The sequence below is a fragment of the Excalfactoria chinensis genome, chromosome Z (assembly GCF_039878825.1).
Source record: "Excalfactoria chinensis isolate bCotChi1 chromosome Z, bCotChi1.hap2, whole genome shotgun sequence".
Classification (NCBI taxonomy): Eukaryota; Metazoa; Chordata; class Aves; order Galliformes; family Phasianidae; genus Excalfactoria; species Excalfactoria chinensis.
Window position 1 is genome coordinate 10,089,742 of NC_092857.1, and position 20,240 is coordinate 10,109,981.

The 20,240-nt window shown below is 39.3% G+C and overlaps 1 protein-coding gene across 2 annotated transcripts; it reads right to left on the bottom strand.

The window, feature by feature from the left end:
• Positions 1 to 2,724: 2,724 nt before the first annotated feature.
• Positions 2,725 to 17,524, bottom strand: C1QTNF3 (C1q and TNF related 3). Of its 2 annotated transcripts, none has more exons than XM_072359881.1 (6): positions 17,341 to 17,524; positions 12,167 to 12,278; positions 9,821 to 9,975; positions 6,010 to 6,139; positions 4,720 to 4,819; positions 2,725 to 2,987 (listed from the first exon to the last, which is right to left on the bottom strand). In XM_072359881.1, the coding sequence occupies exons 1-6, from the start codon at positions 17,422 to 17,424 to the stop codon at positions 2,828 to 2,830; spliced, it is 741 nt and encodes a 246-aa protein (XP_072215982.1). In that variant the 5' UTR covers positions 17,425 to 17,524; the 3' UTR covers positions 2,725 to 2,827. The 2 variants fall into 2 exon arrangements, with proteins under 2 accessions (XP_072215982.1, XP_072215981.1); XM_072359880.1 differs by having other exon boundaries at positions 17,137 to 17,524.
• Between the last annotated feature and the right edge of the window lie 2,716 nt (positions 17,525 to 20,240).

The window sequence follows — 20,240 nt, forward strand, 5'->3', positions numbered from 1 at the left end:
TTTTCGTACATGTTCATCATTAACTACTATTGTATGGACTGTAAAGTCTAGACCACAGTTATTCCTGGATGTTGATTGCCTAGATACTGAGCTTCAGGTCTCCTCTGGGCATCATGTGTTCCACTGACTGTCAATCTTGTCCTTTCTGGCTGACTGGTGTCTTCCACAGTTCTCATCGTAGGCATTTTTTCTAGGTTTGCCAGTGTGATAGGCCTTTGTTATGAACTGTTTCTGTCACACAGACAGATTGTCACCAATAGGACACTAATTTGCACCTCAGTGATGGCCAAATTAATTTATAGTTCATGTTCTTTTTCTTTTTTAGATCGTTTGAGAAAACAAACGTGGACTTTCCTGATGTACGCCTGAAAGAAAGAAAGCATTGATCTGAATTGACTTATTATCTATTTCATCTGAAACAGTATATCCGGTCTTTCATAGTTTAGAAGATGAAAAGCAGACAAAGTAAACTCCATTCAGGACTTTTCACTGCAGCCCAGGACTTTACACATTACTCATACAAACACTCAGTTCCTGTATAGGGAATGTGTTCCCATATGCTGCTGTCTGTCAGAAAGCTTTTGTGGTGTTCTTCCATTGCCTTCCACTCTGTCTTAGCAGGCCAAGTTGTATAACATTTGTGAAAATGATGTAAAATGAGAATGGCAAAACTATATATTATTGGCCATTACAACAGATTGTATAATATAAAGAGCCTTAAAATGCTTGTGGGTATCCTTGTTTTTAAGAAGTGTGTGCTGCCCCTAATGAATTAAAAAAAGCCATACCAAAGGAAAACAAATTCTTTAAAGAAAGCCTTACAGATTTATATTTTTATGTGTGCATATATATATGCACATAAAAAGAATATATTTTATGACACTTAATATCAGCTTTCTCCAATTAAGTAGCAAAATTAATGCTTAGGAAATATATTTTGTATATATATCTCTATAATCTTCAAATGGTGAAGGTCTTTGGTTGATCTCAGATATATAGTAGAAAATATAGATATGAACAAAGCATTGTATTTTTATGACTATTAATCTTTATTGGGTAAATGTATGTTTTACAAAGTAAGCAAACGTTGCTAACACGTACACAGAATACTTTTTCCAGGGTATTTTCTTACTTTGAACATTAGCTTGTGATGCCATACATCTCATACACCTTGTGTATTTATTTCCAAAGAACGGCATTATCTGAATACTTGATTGGTAGGTTTTAAATTGAAGGCATGCCAGAATCTTACTAAAACACTTATCATAATAACATGGTCTCAGGTTTTAAAATGTACATGGTACAAACCCACCCCAAATTCATGAAAGAAGAAAAGTCACCAGAGGAGAGTTCTTTAAGATGAATCTTTTCAGTGGTTGCTGCATAAAACTAAAAAAATCTCAAATCACAGTCAAGTATCAACATGCATTATTCATCATAAAGTGTGATTTCCATATTCTAGAAATAATACAAGGACATAGAAATTCATAGGGCAGGTTTTATTCGCTTTCTCTTTTGTACCAATAATGGTATCTTTATTCAGTATAAGAGAGTTTCAAACAAATGTTGTCCTAACCCTGTCTGCTTGTTACATATTAATGACAGGTAGTGTCTGTCATAACCCTGCTGTTGAAATGTAATCTGTATTTCATTAGTTCATGGTGGAGAGCCAGAATGTGCAGAAGATACATTAAAACTTCTGTACTTTTTTAGTATATTCGTTGTTGATTCTGACAAAAAGAAAATAGTAAGACAGGATTTAAGGTACCCAGATTTTGAAAAACTGGTGGTAAATGTTATTGCTGAAGAAAGGCCTGATTTATTGTGGTCAGAACTGCTGACCCAGCCAGTGTTTGCTTTCACCAGCTAAATATTGAACTAGGTTGCTACAGCTTTGCCAGGCTGCAATGTCTTTTCCTGAAATACTGGCTCTATGAAGGCTGGTAAGACAACTGTATCAACATCTTCACTTTTAAGTAAATATGCTATAGTAAAATATACATCCTTCTGAAAGATCCCCAAACTCCATAGTTCATATGTTTCTCTGTGCTGTTGACATATCTCAACTTTTCTCTGTTTTGACAGCTCGCATTTTGTCAATTTCAAGGCTAGGAAGAAACACGACAGGTCCCCTGCCCAATTCCCTGCAGTCTGCAGACTCAATTAGCTTAGCACAAGTTGCTACTAAGGCAGAAATTACTGCCACTCTTATTTTGTTTGTTTTTTGGAGGGAGCAAGCAAGCATAAATACACGCTAAAAACATGTGAAAACTGACATCAAATGCATCTTCGGAGGTTTGAGATGGGGACTCAATAAACCCAAATTCTGGACATCTTTGTTTTCACATTTTTTTTTCTTCTATGTGTAAAGTTCATTCTAGTCCAGTAAAAATGTCTTCCTTTACAATTGGTCTCAGCTGAGCCTACTTATAACTCGTTCCGTCCTGGTTCCATGCAAATTTAAATGAACACACCAGAAAGGAAAACAAACAAACAAACAAAAAATAATAATAAAAATAAAGAAAATCAATTGCTGAGTTCCTGGTACACACTTAACTAAAGTATTATTACAGACAAAATTGTCCTTATTGTGCAAACTGCTCTCTAAATTACTGAAACTACTTTCCCTTTGTTTTTCTCTTTGAAGAAGAGAGCAATAACAATTGTGTCAACTACCCAATGTGTTCAGCTCATCTCCGACACAGAAATAGCAATGCACTGCATCAAAACAAGCCTTCCTGACCTTTACAATTCCACAGTCCTGAAAAAAAATGCAGTTCCAAAAAGAAGCTTCTTCACATGAACAGCCATTTGGCTGTTTTCTTCTTTACTTGGTTTCAAAAAGAAGAAACCCTGCAAAGGTGGAGAAGCGCTGGTGGTCCCCATGGAGGGCTCCGTTTCCCATTCGCAGCCAAACTTCATCTCCCTTGGCAAGTTTCAGCACCGCGCTGTTTCCCGAGGTGTCCGCCTTCCCTTTTGATTCATAGCTAAGGATGAATATTTTAACAAGTCAGAATTTCTTTGTCAGCAATGATCAAGGAAACAATTTTAAAAAATGAAAAAATGAAAAAAAAAAAGAAAAAAAGTGCATCCAAGAAAGCTCATTCAGGCTTGCCAACATTCTCAGTTTTGGGGGGGGGGGAATTTTGGAGTTTTCTTTAGTTATTTATTCATTCATTCATTCATTTTGCACTTGATCGCTAAATCAAACTTCGCAACTTATCTATTAGGTGCTCATCATCTCCTTCTAGAATTCTGGAATTCTGAATGTTTATACAGGTTATGAGTTTACTATTTAAAATAAACTTATGCTCACTCTTTACAACACTCTGGATTTTCTGAGATGGTCTCTCTTTCCATGAGATTCATCGCAGTCAGTTTTAAATGCCTCCAGCTCAGAAGTTGCATGTGAGCAGGATCCCTGTGCTCCTTGCACAGGCAGCGGGCAGACAGGGTACTCAAATTGCCTTGAGGTCTTTCATGTGGGCTAATGCAACTATTCCTTTGATTGTTGGTTCTCTTTCCTCCACCTTTTGCCTTTTCTGACATTAATGCTTTGGGGGAAAGTAATAGGGTGCTCTTTGTTTTGCAGAGAGGTTCTGCTGGGAATGAAGTACAAGGGGAGAAGGGCAAAGGGAAATGGCCTCAAGCTGTGCCAGGGTAAGTTTAGGTTGGATATCAGGAAAAACTTTACAGAAAGGGTTGTTAAGCACTGGAATAGGCTCCCCAGGGAGGTGGTTGAGTCACCATCCTTGGATGTGTTTAAAAAGTGTTTGTATGTGGTGCTGAGGGACATGATTTAGCAGAGGGTTGTTAGAGTCAAGAGTAGTATGGTCAGGTTGTGGTTGGACTTGATGATCTTTAAGGTCTTTTCCAACCTGAGCAATTCTATGATTCTAAGTACCCTTTAGTTGTGCCTTTGTTACTGGCCAATGAAAAAGTCTAGATGGCTTAAATAAAGCTGCTTTTATGTTAGGTGCCTAAAATCCAGTGTGCAGAATCTAAGCTTTTGTGTGTGCTTTATCAGGTTTGGAAGATAAACTTGATTTCATCTCCAGACTCCTTATTGATATTAAACAAATTACATTTTTTCAGACACTTCTTTTGCACATGTTCACGTGGCAATAAGCTTCTTGACCTGATCCATATAGAAGATACTAAGTTAAAAGTGGATCTTATTCTTGATGAGTCTGCAATAAATATATAGAGCTTAGAAAATTTTGGTTCAAATGGTGTTAATGATAACAAAGCTAGTAAATGGAACACCTTGCTTCTTACTTATCTTCACTACTGCAGTTTTAGTGCTCTCCACCTTCAAAGTAAAGTGCTTTCCCTTAACCTTCCATAAGACTATTTTTAGTTGCTGAACATTTCATTGCACCCTTTCTCTGACAGAAAAAAACATGACGGTGAAGATAGGATTCAGCAGAATGACAGCATTCTACCAGTGGACTCCAACCCTGACTTGCAGTACTAATACATTTCCCTTCAGCACAGAGGAACTTCTGATTAAGAATCACTTTCCAGCCTTGTCTCAAGGACAGATGTTATGTAAATTTGCACATTGGGGAGCACAAAATGTAATACTTTTCCTTATTTGGTTATTTTACCCTATGAAATTTCTTCAAAAAAGAACAAGTTTGTGTTTTGTAGTGTGAGCATGTAGTCATATCGATGCAAACATCTTTTGCTGAGAAAATGTTATAGTCCTCCACTTACCTATATAAGCTGAATACTGTGTTGCCATTATGCATCAGGTACACGTACACTTCCTCCACATCTTCATGTTTCATCATATTGAAGGTGAAGAAATACACACCTGAAATGATTACCAAAGTGTTTTCTTCATAGCAGTAGCCACTCTACAGATTTGTTCTTCTTGCTTAGGGAAAAGAAACAGCTGAGGCCAATATTACTTCAGCTTTTTCAGTGGGCATTTTGCTTTCTGCTTGCAGTGAAACCAAAATCTGATTCATTTTTATTCTGTGTATGGTGGGGGTTAAGCCACATCCTGTTCCAGAGAAGTGACTTGAACTCATCCGGACTGCCCATCCCTTCCATCTCTCTGAAAGTGAAATTTCCCAAAGGCTGAGTATAGTGACCTTCCTTTCCCATTTTTTTTACTTGCTTTCATGTGCCAGCCCACTCCTAAAAGGGCTCAGCCTTGTAGGCCATCAGATAGCCAGCACATCACCAGGACCACTCAGGGCATGAGCAATTATAACAGCACTCACTGCTGCTCTCCTGGTCGTAATGCATCCTGCACAACACACTGCTTTTTCTGCTTGCATAGCAGATCCCTTGCCATCATCCTTTTGAGCTTTTTCATTTCTGAAAGGTACCAACAAGGTTATCAGTGCGGCCCTGTTATGTATCACCAGCTTTACCAAATGCCTGCAGGAGAGAGGACCAGCTTCTTGTTCTTAACCTGTTGTTTTGTAGCATTGACCCCACAATGGGAGCTTGAAGCATGCATCAAAGTTGTTGAAAAGTTCAAAGTTTAATTTGCACGCGTGTTTTTGAGTGGCTCTTTCTAGAGCTTGGAGTTGTATTGAATGATCCTTATGGGTCCCATCCAACTCAGTATTTTATGGTTCTGTGTAACCTCAAAAGAAAGCAGCTGGGAGAATAATCACCTATACCTCTAAGTGTCAGTAAGAAAAGTGACACAGCAAGCTTGGAGGGCCTGACTTCCATTAAATGTAACATTACGGGTCATATCTGTAAGTAGATGAGTAGAAGCGTGAGAAAGGCCAAATGGAGGAAGATGCTCTTAGTCTTCACTTATATGTGCTATTGTCCTCCCTCCTCCACCTCCTGTTGCTGACTGGCAAGCCTTCTGTTGACTTTCTCAGTTTCCAGTTTCAATTTCCTGAAAGCAGGGAATCGTTTTGCAGAGTGAGTCTGATCTGTTCCTTGCACTAACTCAGTACCATTTTCTCACTGTTACTGACCATGCTTTTCTCCAGAGGTCTGAGGACTGCATTATTTTGTTTGACAAGTACTCACCATTCACTGGAGCACCAAATCTCCCAGTCATTACATCAAAGAAATTCCCAACGTTAGTTTCAACACTACTGAAGATGATCCCACTGTTCTGGTTGCTGAAGTGAGTAGCCATGGAAGCCATGAAAGCAACCTGAAAAATGTATTGCTTAGTCAATCATTCATTAAATGTACATGTATCAAGGAATCAGCTACATTATTTTTTCCTGGATTTGCACTCTGTTTATTTTCCTGACAGATATGTTCTTCTAGGGTCTGCTCCAAGGCCATTAAACTCCAGTAACAGAACTCCCATTGAAGGAAGCTAGAAGAGTGCTAGCCTTCTTGGATTCAATTGGACTATTCATGGCTGTAAAGGTAAGTGTATGGGTAAATGTTTGCAGGACAGAACCTTAATTTTGGATTTTATTTACCTTCAAGTCTCTCTAGAATGATGCAATGATCAACTGGTACGGTGTTTTAGATAAATGTGAATTAATTAGTTTTTATATGCTCCCTAACGTACCTAGACTGGATATTAATTTAAATGGAATATGTTGAATACGTAATCTTGGTAGAATCCAGACACATGATTGTTACTTGCTAACTACCTTCAAAGATAAATTAGGTATTTTTATTAGAGATCTTGTAGAATTTCAGTGGCTGGGATTCAGTAATCAGCACATTTCCTCTCTTACTTTGTATTCCTCAGTCATGATAACTTTTTCTTCGAAAGAAAAAAGTGAGAACTGTGGTTCTTACTTTTTGCAGGGAGGTATATTGGCTGTGAAAGCTTTTTCTTAGGAAGCAGTGTAAAACCTCCCGTGCTGGACAATTCAGATTACCCTCAGTAAGACACCAAGGAACAACCAATAGAAAACTGTGTTCCATGGGTGGAGCAAGGGGTTATCTCTTTTGTCAGTCTGTAATCCCCCCACCTGATTGTCTGTAGAAAGAGTACGGGCAGAACTGCAGCACCTGCGTGCTAGAAAGTCACCCCAATCTTCTTTTGATTTCAGATCCAAATGAGAAAAGAGGTGAAATCAGATGCCAGTTCTGATGCAACAATGGAAATAATTAGCCATTTGCTCCAGACGTGAACTGAAAGCTTGGGCTGATTTTCTTTATCCTTACGCAGGTACATTTTCTCTGACAGCAAAGGGTTATGTTCTTGCTTCTCAGCCAGGTGCACATCAAAGTTCATTCTATGTTAAAGCAAAGCTGCTGTAATGGCCACTAGACGGAATTTATTACTCTTTGTTCAGATTCCATTTCACTCTCTCTTTAACTCCAAGGTACTTTTCTGGGCTTTTCAGAGCAGCTGAAAAAAAATGCCTTGTCTCCCCCTGTCTCATTTTGAAATACAAGTCTTTCAAAATAACTCTGTTCTTCAACCAGTATTGTATTCAAAGGTCCTTTTTACTCTTCCTCTCTGCTCTCCAAAGTTCTTAAGCATGATGTTAACAAGAAATTACATACTCTGCTATATAATGAATTTTTAAGCACGTCTATTAAATAGTGATTAACTTTTACCTGAAACCACTCATTGCAATATGAGCCTTTGTTATTCATGCCATGTCATTAATCACTGTTACTACCACTGTCTTATGTAAGAAAAAATACTGATAGCTCATTTTAAAATTGCAAAAAGATCAATGTTGAAGATAATTACAACAAATACATTTTCCAAGATATTCAGCTATGACGTTAATTCCACTCGCTTTTTAAAAACTGCTAAAATAATTATTCTTTATTACAAATATGTACTAGTTTTGGAAGCTATTTGGAAGTTATTATGTATTTTATTCTGTCAGTTATCCCATCTTTATGCAACCTGGAGCTGAGGATTCAAGCATGCACAACACTAAGAAATCCAAAGACATTTTCCCACATTGCACAGGGTGGTTGTACTAGTGATTCTACTGGTTATGTTAATTTGCATAATTTTAGTAAGGATGTGAAACAAATATGAATGACTTCTACTTGGAAAAAACCATTTCAGCTAAAAGCTGTGGATTTTCAAGTAGATCAGAACTTCAGTTTTGCCCAAAGTCAGAGGGGTTATATGTAGAATTAATTTTCCTGTACATTTGCTTTATCCCAGTTTTGTACGTTCAGTGGTGAAGAGTTTGAAGATATGAATCAGCTCAAGATTAAGACACTTCTATTTGAGTATGTACATGTGAACAAGGATGTAACTGTTTTGTAATTACTGAAAAGTTAGTCTATATGCTCCTTGAATTATGAAGACCCATATGCCCAAAACCAGCAATGTCTGTTAGCTAAGTTGCTCTTCTAGGTCCCCAACAATTGTCAAGGGAGTTTAGATGCTCCCTGTGTAAGTAGGTTCCTCAGTCTGGATCTAAACCCAGCCATAATCAATGGCTCACACAAATGGACCTAGAGCCATATGAAGTGCTCTAGGACACCCCCAGTGAGACTGGCTGATCTGACACAAGACCCACAGAAGCCACCACAGTGGCAGCTGGAGACTCTAATCCCAAAGCCTTTCCACACAACCAGATCTTGCTTTTTGTACCTATGCCACTCCACAGACATACTCAAGTCTACTGCTACCGTTGATGAACTGATCCCATATCTTTACACTGTAGCGTATAGTATAAGCAACTCTTAAATTCCATTTTCAGCTGTAACCAAGGATTCTAGATATCTAAGTCCCATTCACTTTTGATCGCCTTAAGAACAGGATTAGGATCATAGAGTCATCAAGGTTGGACAAGACATCCAAGGTTGGACAAGACATCCAAGGTTGGACAAGACATCCAAAGTCATCTAGTCCAACCATTCTTCTGCCACCAGTATTTCCATGTCTAAATGTTTCTTGAACACTTCCAGGGACAGTGACTGAAACACCTCCCTGGGCAGCCCATTCCACTGCCTGGCCACTCCTTTAGAGAATAAATGTTTTCTGACATCCAAACTGAACCTCCCCTGGTGCATTATTTGAAGCCATTAGCTCTAGTCCTATCAATAGTTACTCGGGGGAAGAAGCCAACCCGCCACCTCATCACAACCTCCTTTCAGCAAGTTGGAAAGGGCTATGAGGTCTCCCATGAGTATTCTGCAGACCAAACAATCCCAATTACACCATCATGACTCTGCTGTACTGCAGGTACATGAACGTGAGTTCACCACCACCTCCCAAATTCCTGGTGGAATGAATAAACTCTGATCTAAAAGCTAAAAGACTAGACTTAAGTAAATAAATAAATAAAAATAATTTAGTACAAACATGTATTTGTATCAGCTCAAAATTGAATTCAGTTTTTAATGCTTCCCTGGGTCTTGGATGGCTCATTCCTAACAGCCTACATGCTTCTCAGCATAGTTAGGATACTGAGACATGGGAAAACACAGATGTCTGCAGAATGATATATTTCAAAACAAGAGGGCTCTGTTCTGAGTTCAAGGGTTTTGGCCCAGTATTTGGGTGATTTGGTACATGTTCTGAGAATCTCACAAGGCCTAACTGACTTGAGGAGCATAAGTTCAAGCAGCTCCTTTGCTCTTTTCTCTAGGAAGCTCAGAGCTATGTAATGTAATGGGGCTTAATAGAAAAATGCTCGTCCTTGTTATCACCCAGGTACTGGCCTTCTGTTGTAAAAAGGAGCCATATTTTCTGCTGTTACTTAGATGGATTCTTAGTCTAAAATTGCTAAACTTTGCTGATTTTCTTTTCCAGGAAGATCTGGTGAAGCTTAACTGTCAGTCGTGACAAATGCTCTGTCTTTCACTGTGTTCTTTTACAGGTGGAACTTTTTAGGTATCCTGTACCAGTCACCGCTGCAGCAAACGTGAGGCAGATGTTTTGTACCTGCAGCTCTGGAGGAATCCCAGGGTAACCCTTTTCGCCTTTGGGTCCATGATGGCCACGCTCTCCCCTTGGTCCCATATCTCCTTTGTCTCCTTTCTCACCTTTGGCTCCTTCCTGGCCAGTTGCTCCATTATTGCCATTGTTTCCATGATTTCCTTAAAAGAAACAGACCTTCCTATGTAACTTTAGTCATTTCATACAAGACATTTTAGCAGATACAGTGAAAGGGTTGTTTTTTTTTTTTGTTTTTTGTTTTTTTTTGTTTTTTTTTGTTTGTTTTTTGTTTTTTTAGCAGTTTGCAACACCTGCACTTTTCAGTGCCACTGGATAAAGAAAGAGATGTTTTTGATGAGCATTTTCCAGAAGGATGTACTCTGATGTTTAAGAGTTAGCCTCCACATTATCTTGTTATTGCTCTATTAGCTGCAGATGTCTCAGGTCAGTTGCTTTGCAGGGATGATGTCCAAGGAGGAGACCTCAGAGGACACAAGGCTTGGATGAAGTGGAAGCCACTGTTGGCTGACATGTATCAGGTAGTCTGCATTTTCAGTCTTATTTTTCTTTCCTTGTAAAAAAATTTCCTGCTAATTCAAGGTGACTAGAATAGGATAAGATGATTTTGAAAAACATTTTGCTGTCTTTAAAACTTTAAAACTTAAGGTAACACTTGTAGCGTGTAACCTGAAACTAGCTAAAAACTGGCCCGTCTGTGCCAAAAATTGGGGGAGCTGCGTTCTTGGTGTGCTTGTTGGCTTTAACAGGTTGGGTGATTGTTCCTAAGTTTGAAGACATTAGTGTTACAATGAACATTATTTGAGAGGACTTATTATAATAGCGGTCATTACAACAAATGCATTTCTGTGTCTGCAATAGTACTTCCTCTTGTTTACTGAAGAAATTACTGACCAAGCATCTATGCATCTGACAAACTTTTAAAATTGGTCAAGATAACAGAGTAATTATTATGCCTGCCCAAAGCAACAGCTTGATCTTTCATTTAATTGCTCAGAGGATTAATTAGTTCCGTCAATGATCTAATTCCACCTGAATTTAAATTATATTCTTTGTCACTCTGCTTGTTTTCTAATTACTCACTTTAGTTATGAATTTTCAAGAATGGTGTTGTCTGAGAGCAAATCTGAGTAAGTGATTCTTCAAAGCTTTTGTATTAAGAAAATGACTTCAAATAAAATGTCTGAATGACAGAAGAATAGAAGCAATTTTTGCTTGAGAAATCAATAACTCCTAAAAATTACGAGACTGATCCTTTGTGTAACAAAAGAACTACTTCTCTAACAGCTCAGAACTGAAGTATACAAGCAATATTTGATTCAGCCAAGGCAAAAACAGCCGTTGGCCTTCACCTCAAGTGTGTAATGACAGTAAATGATGCAGATAAAGGAAACAGAGGAATTCCAAGCCGCGGAGGAATGCCATGGGCCATACAAGTGTGACATCCTTTGGTAGTAAGAAAGTGTGTCTGAGTTACACATTCACATGAGGAAAAGGCAAAGGTGGACTAGGCCATGTCTCAGTATATCAGCTGGCAGCCTTGAAAGCGTGGATGTAATACAAAATCGTGTGCCACTTCTAAGAAGTCTGCTTTGAACTGATACAAAACGCATAGAAAGTTTCAACATTAGTTTCATTGATATTATCTATCTGCTTTAGGGATGGTAATTTTCAAGTACCTGGCAGTAGCTTCTGTAACAAACCTGGACCAACACACAGCTATCTTTCCCCTTCCTATGGGCCCTTCTTTTTTTCTAGGTGAAACTATACGTTCTTCTTGTGTACCGCATTCTTCTGTGTGCATATTTTATCTTAAAAAATGTAATAAAATAAAAATACTTCTTATTATGGAAAAATAAAACATGCAAGAAGAAAAAGAAGAAATTTCCATGAAAGAATAGGGGTATGTGTGTCTCTGTAAAAATTTGGCTAGCAGTATGCCCAATGAAAACATCGCCTGAATGCAGCACAAAATAGCATTACTGGATGTTCAGAGGAGAAAACAATAATCAACTCCAGGAAATAAGTAGTTCCAGCTTTAATGGAAGCTTCATGCTGCTTTAAGGAGAAAGAATAATTTGGCCTAGAAATGCAATGAGATTGCTTTCAACATGAATTTGTGAAAGCTGAACTTTATTAACAGATGTTTTTTCACTAGAAAAATCTTTAGAGTCTAATTGAAAACCTCTGTCTCCTCAGGAAATTTTAGAAAAACTTACTTCCAAATCTGTCCCCTGATGCTGATTTGGATCATTCTGTAGTACTTCACAGACTACCCTGAAATTTATAGCCTAAAATTAGGCTGCTCAAAAATCAATTAGAGTGCATCTTTACCTGGCATCCCAGGGGGTCCAGGAGGTCCTGGGGGCCCTTGGTAGAGTCGAACTCCAAAGTCACCACGGCAGCAGGAGCTACAGTCTGGATTCTGCGGTCCAGTCTGTGGGGGCTAAGGGCACAAAAATAAGCTTTAAATAACTCATTCATGGAGTAAATTGATCATATGCATGTCAGACACAGGCTCTTCATTATGTAGACTCTGCACATATGCTGATTTTTCAAAACGCTTATCTGGACTGAAATCTGCTATGCTTGGGTTCTCTCCAAAAATGGTATTTTCAAAAGATTTAAGGGGGGGGGGGGGGGGAAGCTCTGCCAAATAATGGGGACTTTGAAAATAAAATAATACCAAGCAATAAAAGCTAGATTAATATTCCAGTTAAGCATCAATACTACTTTTTGCTGATCATGCATTTCAGCTGACCTTTATTGACAAACAAGCCTACAGCCAACAAGTGGTGAGAAAAAAAAAGGGACTTCATGTGGCCATCAGCAACGATCCTCCACTAAGCATTAAGGAAATTGGGTCAGACTGCTAGAAAGACATTAAAAATACACAGCTCTTAAAGCCCTCAGACTTGTGTATGTACAAGCTATTTAAGGTGGGTGAACCTGAAGAATTAATGGTATTTGATTATTTGCAGTTGTGGGTGGTTATCTCTAACCAGTTTGTATGATAAATGTAGCACAGCAATATAAATAAACTAATAGATTAAATATACACAGCTCAGTTTTCTAGAATAGTAGTTTGATAATAGCTGTATTTCAGTACTTTTCAATTACACCCTATTGTATTTATCCCTGTGGAGTCTCATTCAATCCTGTTTAGTTTTCACTGTCGTGATTTAGTGGTCACAAAGCTTCTGAAGGCTCAGCTGAGGCAGATGTCCTGGATTTTATTTCTCTACATCTTCATTCATCCTGTTTTGTTGCTTTTTTAACAGTTTTCTCAACAATTCTTTGCTACTATCCAGAGTCACAAATGTGCAGTTGCAGTTCCAGAGGCCAGTAATTCCAACTGCATCTTTTCTCTCAGCATTCTACTATTCGTCTTTCTTTTCACTTCCTTTACTTTCTTTCCATTCCATTCCTCTTTATCATTGTCTAATGACTTGCTTAATGCAGATCTATTGGTTTAGCAGCAAATTAACCTCTGGTGGGATTGGAACTGCTATATATAGCTATGCTGTATTTTTGCCCTCTATGTCACCAACTGGATGTGAAAGTTTTATGCCCATGTTTTGAAAGCCTTCAAAACATCCCCCTGAATTCATACCCTCAAAGTTCATTCATTTCAAGAGGCTTTAAAATTTATGCCACTGATACGGAAAATACCATTCATGCCACCAGAGTATTGCTTGCCACAGACATGTGTCCTCCACAGCTGGAACCACTGACAGTGGAGCTACCATGGGGATAAAGGCCAATCTGACAGCTCAGCAAATGTACTCATTATTCAAAGACTTATAGAAATGTTAATATTTGCAGTGAACAAATGGCTTTGGGTTTGTGTAATGCTGGTCAGAACTTTGCTTTTTTACTTTTATTCCCTGTAAAGCCTCTGCAGCATGAGAAAAATGAGTTCTACCTGTTGGACTGTCCCTGGAGATCCTGTATCTCTCCTAGCTTCTATGAAGAATAGAACAGATAATCACACTGATCAAACATTTCCAAATGTGAGAAGTAACTGCTTTCATCTCATTTTCAGCCCATGAAGGAGAACTGAGAGGACAGGAGCTGTGCAAACGTTTTGCACCATCAGAATGAAGTGTTTGGCTGACATCAAAACCTCCAGCTTTTTCTTTGATAGTGCTTCATATCCAAGTTGAGAAAGCCAACCATATAGACATCTGCCAAGTGCAAGTAAGTGTGATCAGCCTAGAAATATCCAAATAGTTACAACTGTGTCTTGCTGCTATATGAAATCATGAGTCCCCCGAAATGAGCTGTACATGTCAGAAAGCCTCACTTCAGGCATGTGAGAGTCTCTGCATGGGTAAGATTTGTTCTATTACACAATGCACTGAAATTCTGACCAAATGGTATTAGGTAGCCAGCAGTGTTATTGTAAAATAGATAATATTGCTGATCATAGCCAGCAACCTGTTCTGACATAATCTCTCCAAGAACTCGACAGGTTATTACATGTGCAGGAAGGCAAGTCCTGCCAGTTTGGTTGTACTGATAGCAGTCCCACTGACTTGTAAACAAATACTTATGCATGCCATAAGGAAGCACTGATTTATTAGCTTTGCTAAGACTTTGATTAGGAGGGAAAAAAAAAAAAAGTTCACAATCAGCTGCCAAGAACAGTGAATTTTGAGGATACTTTTTAAATCTCTGAAATCAGAGAACTAAATGAAAGCTACAGTTAAAAGAAAAGCCTGTGCCTAATGTAAAAGCACACTCAAGTGGGACAAAGAGATTAATTACAGCTTACTTGCCAAAGGTGATCTATGCAGCCATTTCCACATAAATTTTATTGCACAATGAATCTTTGGCATTGCTTTCAGAACATGAATATTATTTAGGGGCTTTTGAAATGTATCTGCTACATCACTAACCTAATACAGATAGAAAGCTGGAAGCAGTGATGGTGGGGATATTTGTTGTTTTTCCTACAGTTTTGTATGTAGGAGGCAGTTTTAGGCAGCAGATGGTCTATGAAATTCCCTTAATTTATACTCATGGACTGATCATAATTGGAGATTTAGTTCTTTTTACTTCCTGATTAATTTTATGGGTTTCTGTTATGCCATCTAAGATAATGCAGAAGAGAAGTAATGTACACCCACTGCTCCTGGCTCCTGTTTTGAATGCAAAACAGCCTGTTTGTGTGGGCACCAGAGTTCTCTGTGCTACTTCACTAGCAATGAGATAAGAAAAACACCAGCATTTGAGGCTAAACACCAGTATCTTGAAAGTACCTGAAGGTTTTCAAGGGTCAGGCTCAAAAAGGAGAAATGTCTCTCCATTCATTGAGTTCTTATGTTTGAGAAATGCACGTTATATTTCTCATAAACCACTGTAAGTACAGAAACTGGCTCCTTAACCAATTACTATTGCTTCGCTGCCACAACAAGGAATGGGATCTTTACTGTACTTCAGCAAGAGTTCTCCAGCCACAGCTAGGATAATTAAGAAAGTAGGGACTTAGGGGTGAAATCTTTGACTTCACAGATTGGTTGTTTCCAGCAGCTGCCAAACAGCTTTCAGATAGCTCAAGGGGAAAGGATAGGTTTGACATAAGTTAGAATATGTCCTTTCCATCTTTCTTCCTCCTCTGCCTGGAATCCCCTGGAGTCCCGAGACTGAAAATACCTATTGCATCAGACACTCCGTGATGGATTAGCCCTGTCACACATCTGCTAGTGCTCCGTCTCATTTCAGTAAGCCAAAAATTGCATCATTTCTCCAGCAAAGATTGCTTCCTAGAGAGGAGACTGGCAAGTAAACGACTGCCATCAGCTGTGCTCAGACTTGCTGGGCTCAGTTTTAGTGTCACAGTTTCTTATAGCAGCAGACAACTTCATACGGGTACTAAATTCTGGTAAGAGAGATACGTTCACCCACAAGCAGTGGAATCTATTGTGATGGAGAATTTTACCTTTAAGAAATCATTGTATTGCATTAAATCTTGCACTATCAAATATTTTGTTGGCAGCTGTCTTTAACTACAAGCGACATAGAGCCCATAGTATGCAACTGCACAATTCCCTGGGCACTTAAAAAACACACACGCTAACTGACTCATTGTACAACATACCCAATTGATCATATTATTTACATGCTGCAAATGTCATTCAGCACACCAACAGTCAAATACCTATCTTGCCAAGTGCATTGGAAAAACATAAAATTCCTGCACAGGAAATATGAAACGCAACTACAAAATTTAAAGACAAGGCATACAGGGGTATATTAAACTCATTCCCATGCTCTGATGTGTTTCAGTCATTTAAAATGGAGTTAAAATAAAATCTCCCATCTGCTTCTTATCATGAAGCAGACTGTGGAGTAGGTTGCTGTTCAATACTTGTCTTTAACATCCATGGTTGTTGGAATGCGAAATATAATCTAAAAGAGTCTTAAGTCACAAATGACAGAAGGTGAGCTGTGCAGGACCAAACATTTGTATCAGTAATGAGAACAAAGCACTCGTGTTCTTGTTATTGCTAAAAAATACCCATCAACAAACTTCTTTTTTCAGTAGCATTTTGCTGTGCTAGAAAAAGCTTCACCTTCTGCCCTTCAGATTTTTCTTTTAGATGTAGATTGCAATATTTATGTATAATCGAACTGTTCAGTTTGCTCTAAGCTAATGACTATAATACCCAAATTGCCACGTAAAAGGCATAAAAACACCCCCAGTTTAAAAAGCAGATACTGCATCTGATCTTAAAAGTTTCATTCCAATCCAAATCTTTTTCCCACCAAAACTAAGTTGTTATCTGTAATTACTAAACTACTCAGATCTCAGACACTAAGTGGTTTTTTTCAAACATTCCTTCAGAATTACAGTTCTGACTGCTCAGAATTTTGTTATGCTTGTCTCAAGCACAACGGGATTTATTTTTATGATTTTCAATCTCATTCTTTGCTAATTGAATGTTTGCCAGTGTCTCTAGAAATCCTTTAGTTTTTCTCCAAAGCCAAATCAGTTGATTGATTCTGAAACCTTAACATGTTAACCAACTAACAACAGATAGTTAAGAGGCTTTATCTGACAGTACGTTTCCAGCCAAAGAGGGCTTCTATCTGTGTTCTGACCGTTATCCCCAAATATGCTGTTGGCCCTCCCAGGTAGTTTAAAAGTTGTATAAAGCATCCCAGCAGCATACAGACCATTATACAGCTAGAATACAAATTCATTTCATAAGTACATTATTAGTAATCTTAAATATATATATATATATAAAATATCTCATTAGCTGTAAAGTTATCTTTAGAAGATTAATTCAGAGTACCTGGACTCTATCTGAGGTAGTCAGTTCTACATCATCTACCTCTGGTCTCAGAACATTTTGGTCTGTAGAAGAGCTATTAGCAACAGTCCACTCTATAAGTTGACTCCGCTGTTTCAAAATTTCCCTGCTTCTGGAACCTTTGTGGCCAGTCTGGTGGTGACTTTGCAAGACTTTGGCCACTGGTTTATAAGATCTTCTGCTCACCTCCATGTATTCATCTTGACACAGGCAAAATGGAAGAAAAAATAAAGCCAGCAGATGCCAACTGATGAAATCCTTCTCTGCCATGTTATTCAAAATAATTTCTCAGGAGTCCAGCAAAAGTCTTGCAGGAGGAGAGCCTCTTTGCTGCACCAGGAGTTATGTAGTCCTTTCAGCTATCCGACTCGTAAGCCTGGCACTGAGACCAGTACCAGGTTTTATACTGTTGTGAGTAATAAATAAAACTGAAAATGCCAAAGTGACAGGATACTTCATCCAAAATCAGTCATGCTCCTTTAAACAAACCAGGCATTATTCACCACTTCACCACCACAAGGAAAATTGATTTGTATGCTGGAAATGGCCACAGCATTTAACGGACTCCCATGGTTCCTATTTGGGGGCATTAAAAAATGTAGCACCTTTTCTTTGGCATGTTTCTGTTTAAGTGTGAAAAAATGTGATGGAATTGGAGAGCATGTGGCTAATGGTTTACGTTCCCTGATTAGACATGGAAAAGCTGTGAATTCACACTCTAAAATGTCTTTTGGACGCAGTCACCTTCCTCATTTGCCAGGAAATTCACACACACAACTGCGTCAGCCCAGTCTGAAAAATCCTTCCAAGAGCAATTAGGAAACAAAAGCACAAGAGGAGCTTTCGCGTATGATTCTGACCCAGTGGCTGTTTCTGACTATGCTTTTCATTCACTAAAAGATAAATATTGAATTTCTGTCAATTGGCCAATGGTGGAAGTAGACTGGATAAGTAGCACTGAAAAACTGGTTTGAATTCAGATTCACAGAGACCCGTTTCTCGGTATTAGTTCAACACACTCAGCCAGGCAATATTTTTTCCCTTGAGTTTCCAGTGTTTTGCTAAATCGACTGCCAAACCAAATTTTATATCTTCTCTGCCAAGTAAATATAAATTTACTGGGGGTTTATTTTAGACTAAATGTATCAAATTATATATATATATATTATAATATCCTGCACTGTGTCTTCAACCACCCACTAGTGTCCAGTAGAACTGTGACAGCTGCAGACTAAAGTTCTGCAGATACACCCATATGTAGCCCCGCACACGTGCACACACAGCCCTCCTGAGAGCAGGTAGCATCCCGGCCTAGAGGAGCACTTCCCCAGAACACAGCTACAATGTCATCACTGAGTGCATCAGTCCCAGGGAACGATTTCAAGTCCCACTGGCCCATAATGAAGGTGCTCAAGGTGAAGCACCCTGCTTAGCATTTGGGCCATTGCGCACAGGAAAGCGTCCAGGTGACTCCTGAATTTCTTCACAGAAGGAGATTCCACCACTTCTTTGAGCAGCCTGTCCCAGTGCTCTGTCACCTTCACAGTAAAGAACTTCTTCCTCATGTTTCTATGGAACTTCCCATGTTCCGGTTTGTGCCCGTTGCCCCTTGTTCTGTTGCTGGGCACCACCACCAAGAGCTTGGCCCCATCCACCTGATATCTGCCTGCTAGATATTTATCAACAGTGATGACAGCCCCTCTCAGCTTTCTCTTCTCCAGGCTGAACAGCCCCAGGTCTCTCAATTCTTAAGCATACAGGAGGTGCTCCAGGCCCCTCATCATCTTTGTGGCCCCTGCTGAACTCCCTCCCAAAGTTCCCTTTCTTGAACTGGGGAGCCCAGACCTGTGCAAGTGCTCCAGTAGTGGCCTCACCAGGGCACAGTAGAGAAGAAAGATCTCATCCCTGGACCTCGGGCCCTGGACCTTCCTGGCCCCAAAAGCACGCTGCTGGCTCATGGGCAACCTGATACCACCAGGACACCCCGGTCCTTGTCTGCAGAGCTCCTCCCCATCAGGTTGGCCCCTAAACTGTACTGCCGCTGGCATTCCTTCTCAGCTGTAGGATACAACACTTGCCATTGCTGAACCTCAGAAGTTTCCTCTCCACCAGATTCTGGGGAGGTGTCAGCACTGACCTGCGCTTGGCCACTCTCAGCACTGACCTATGCTGGATCACTCTCATCTATTATTTGCTGCTTAGCAGTCCATGGAGAGGAGTGTGTGGCTGTGCTGGTCCCCAGAAAGGCACTGCCAGCCTCCATGGACACGCAGAGACCCAGCTGAGACAGCACAGGGCAGTGCTCAGAGCTGCCAGGAATGAAGTCCTCCAAGTGAAGCTGTTCCTCATTTTCTCCTCCACTGAGCTCGTGGTTATTTCAGTTCACAGGTTTGTAAGGTAGGGATGCATCTCCTGAATTTATACTTTTGTTGCATTTATCTCCCTTATTTTGAAGTTCCGATCACAGGAATTTTAATACAACTTCAATGAAATCTTGGATTATCAAGCCAGATATTCAAGATCATCAAATATTCTTCACAGATTAGGCCTTGAGCCCTGCTTCAGTGTGTATCAATTCTCTAGATAGGTTTGCAGAATATGCTCATTAGCCTATGCTTCATGACTACTGAAAATCCCCATTTGAAAAGAAAAATGCAAATATTCCAGAATTTTCACTAGACTAAGAGGAATAGAAAGGAATTTACTGGAAATTTATGCAAGTCTTTTCTGAACACCACTCCAAACTTCAGAAGATGCTGCCACCAGAATGAGGTTACTTTTGCAAGGAGATAAGACTTTCTTGGTAGGAAAGCAGCTTGAAAACCTCGAGCTCTTTATAACTGAAAATGACTCAGAGAAAAACATTAATTTATCTTGGCGTTCAATAATTTGATTCAGCAAGTGCTGGGACAGCACTGATATTTTCAGCTGCCGTTAGGGCTTTCATGGCTTTCCAAACTCCGTTCCAGGAGCTTCCTGTGGCAAATGTTTCCAGTATGAGTAATGAATATCCACTGCACCCATGTCCCAAAGCAAGGAGGGATAAAACCAGAGATTTGGGCTTCAAAGAACCCATCTATCATTTC

Coding starts and splice junctions, on each gene's coding strand:
- C1QTNF3 (XM_072359880.1), bottom strand. CDS start 17,424: ATGGCAGAGAAGGATTTCATCAGTTGGCATCTGCTGGCTTTATTTTTT. Junction 4,820..6,009: donor ATTTGGTGCTCCAGTGAATG/GTGAGTACTTGT, acceptor TAATCATTTCAG/GTGTGTATTTCTTCACCTTC. Junction 2,988..4,719: donor ACAGTATTCAGCTTATATAG/GTAAGTGGAGGA, acceptor ATTCATCCTTAG/CTATGAATCAAAAGGGAAGG.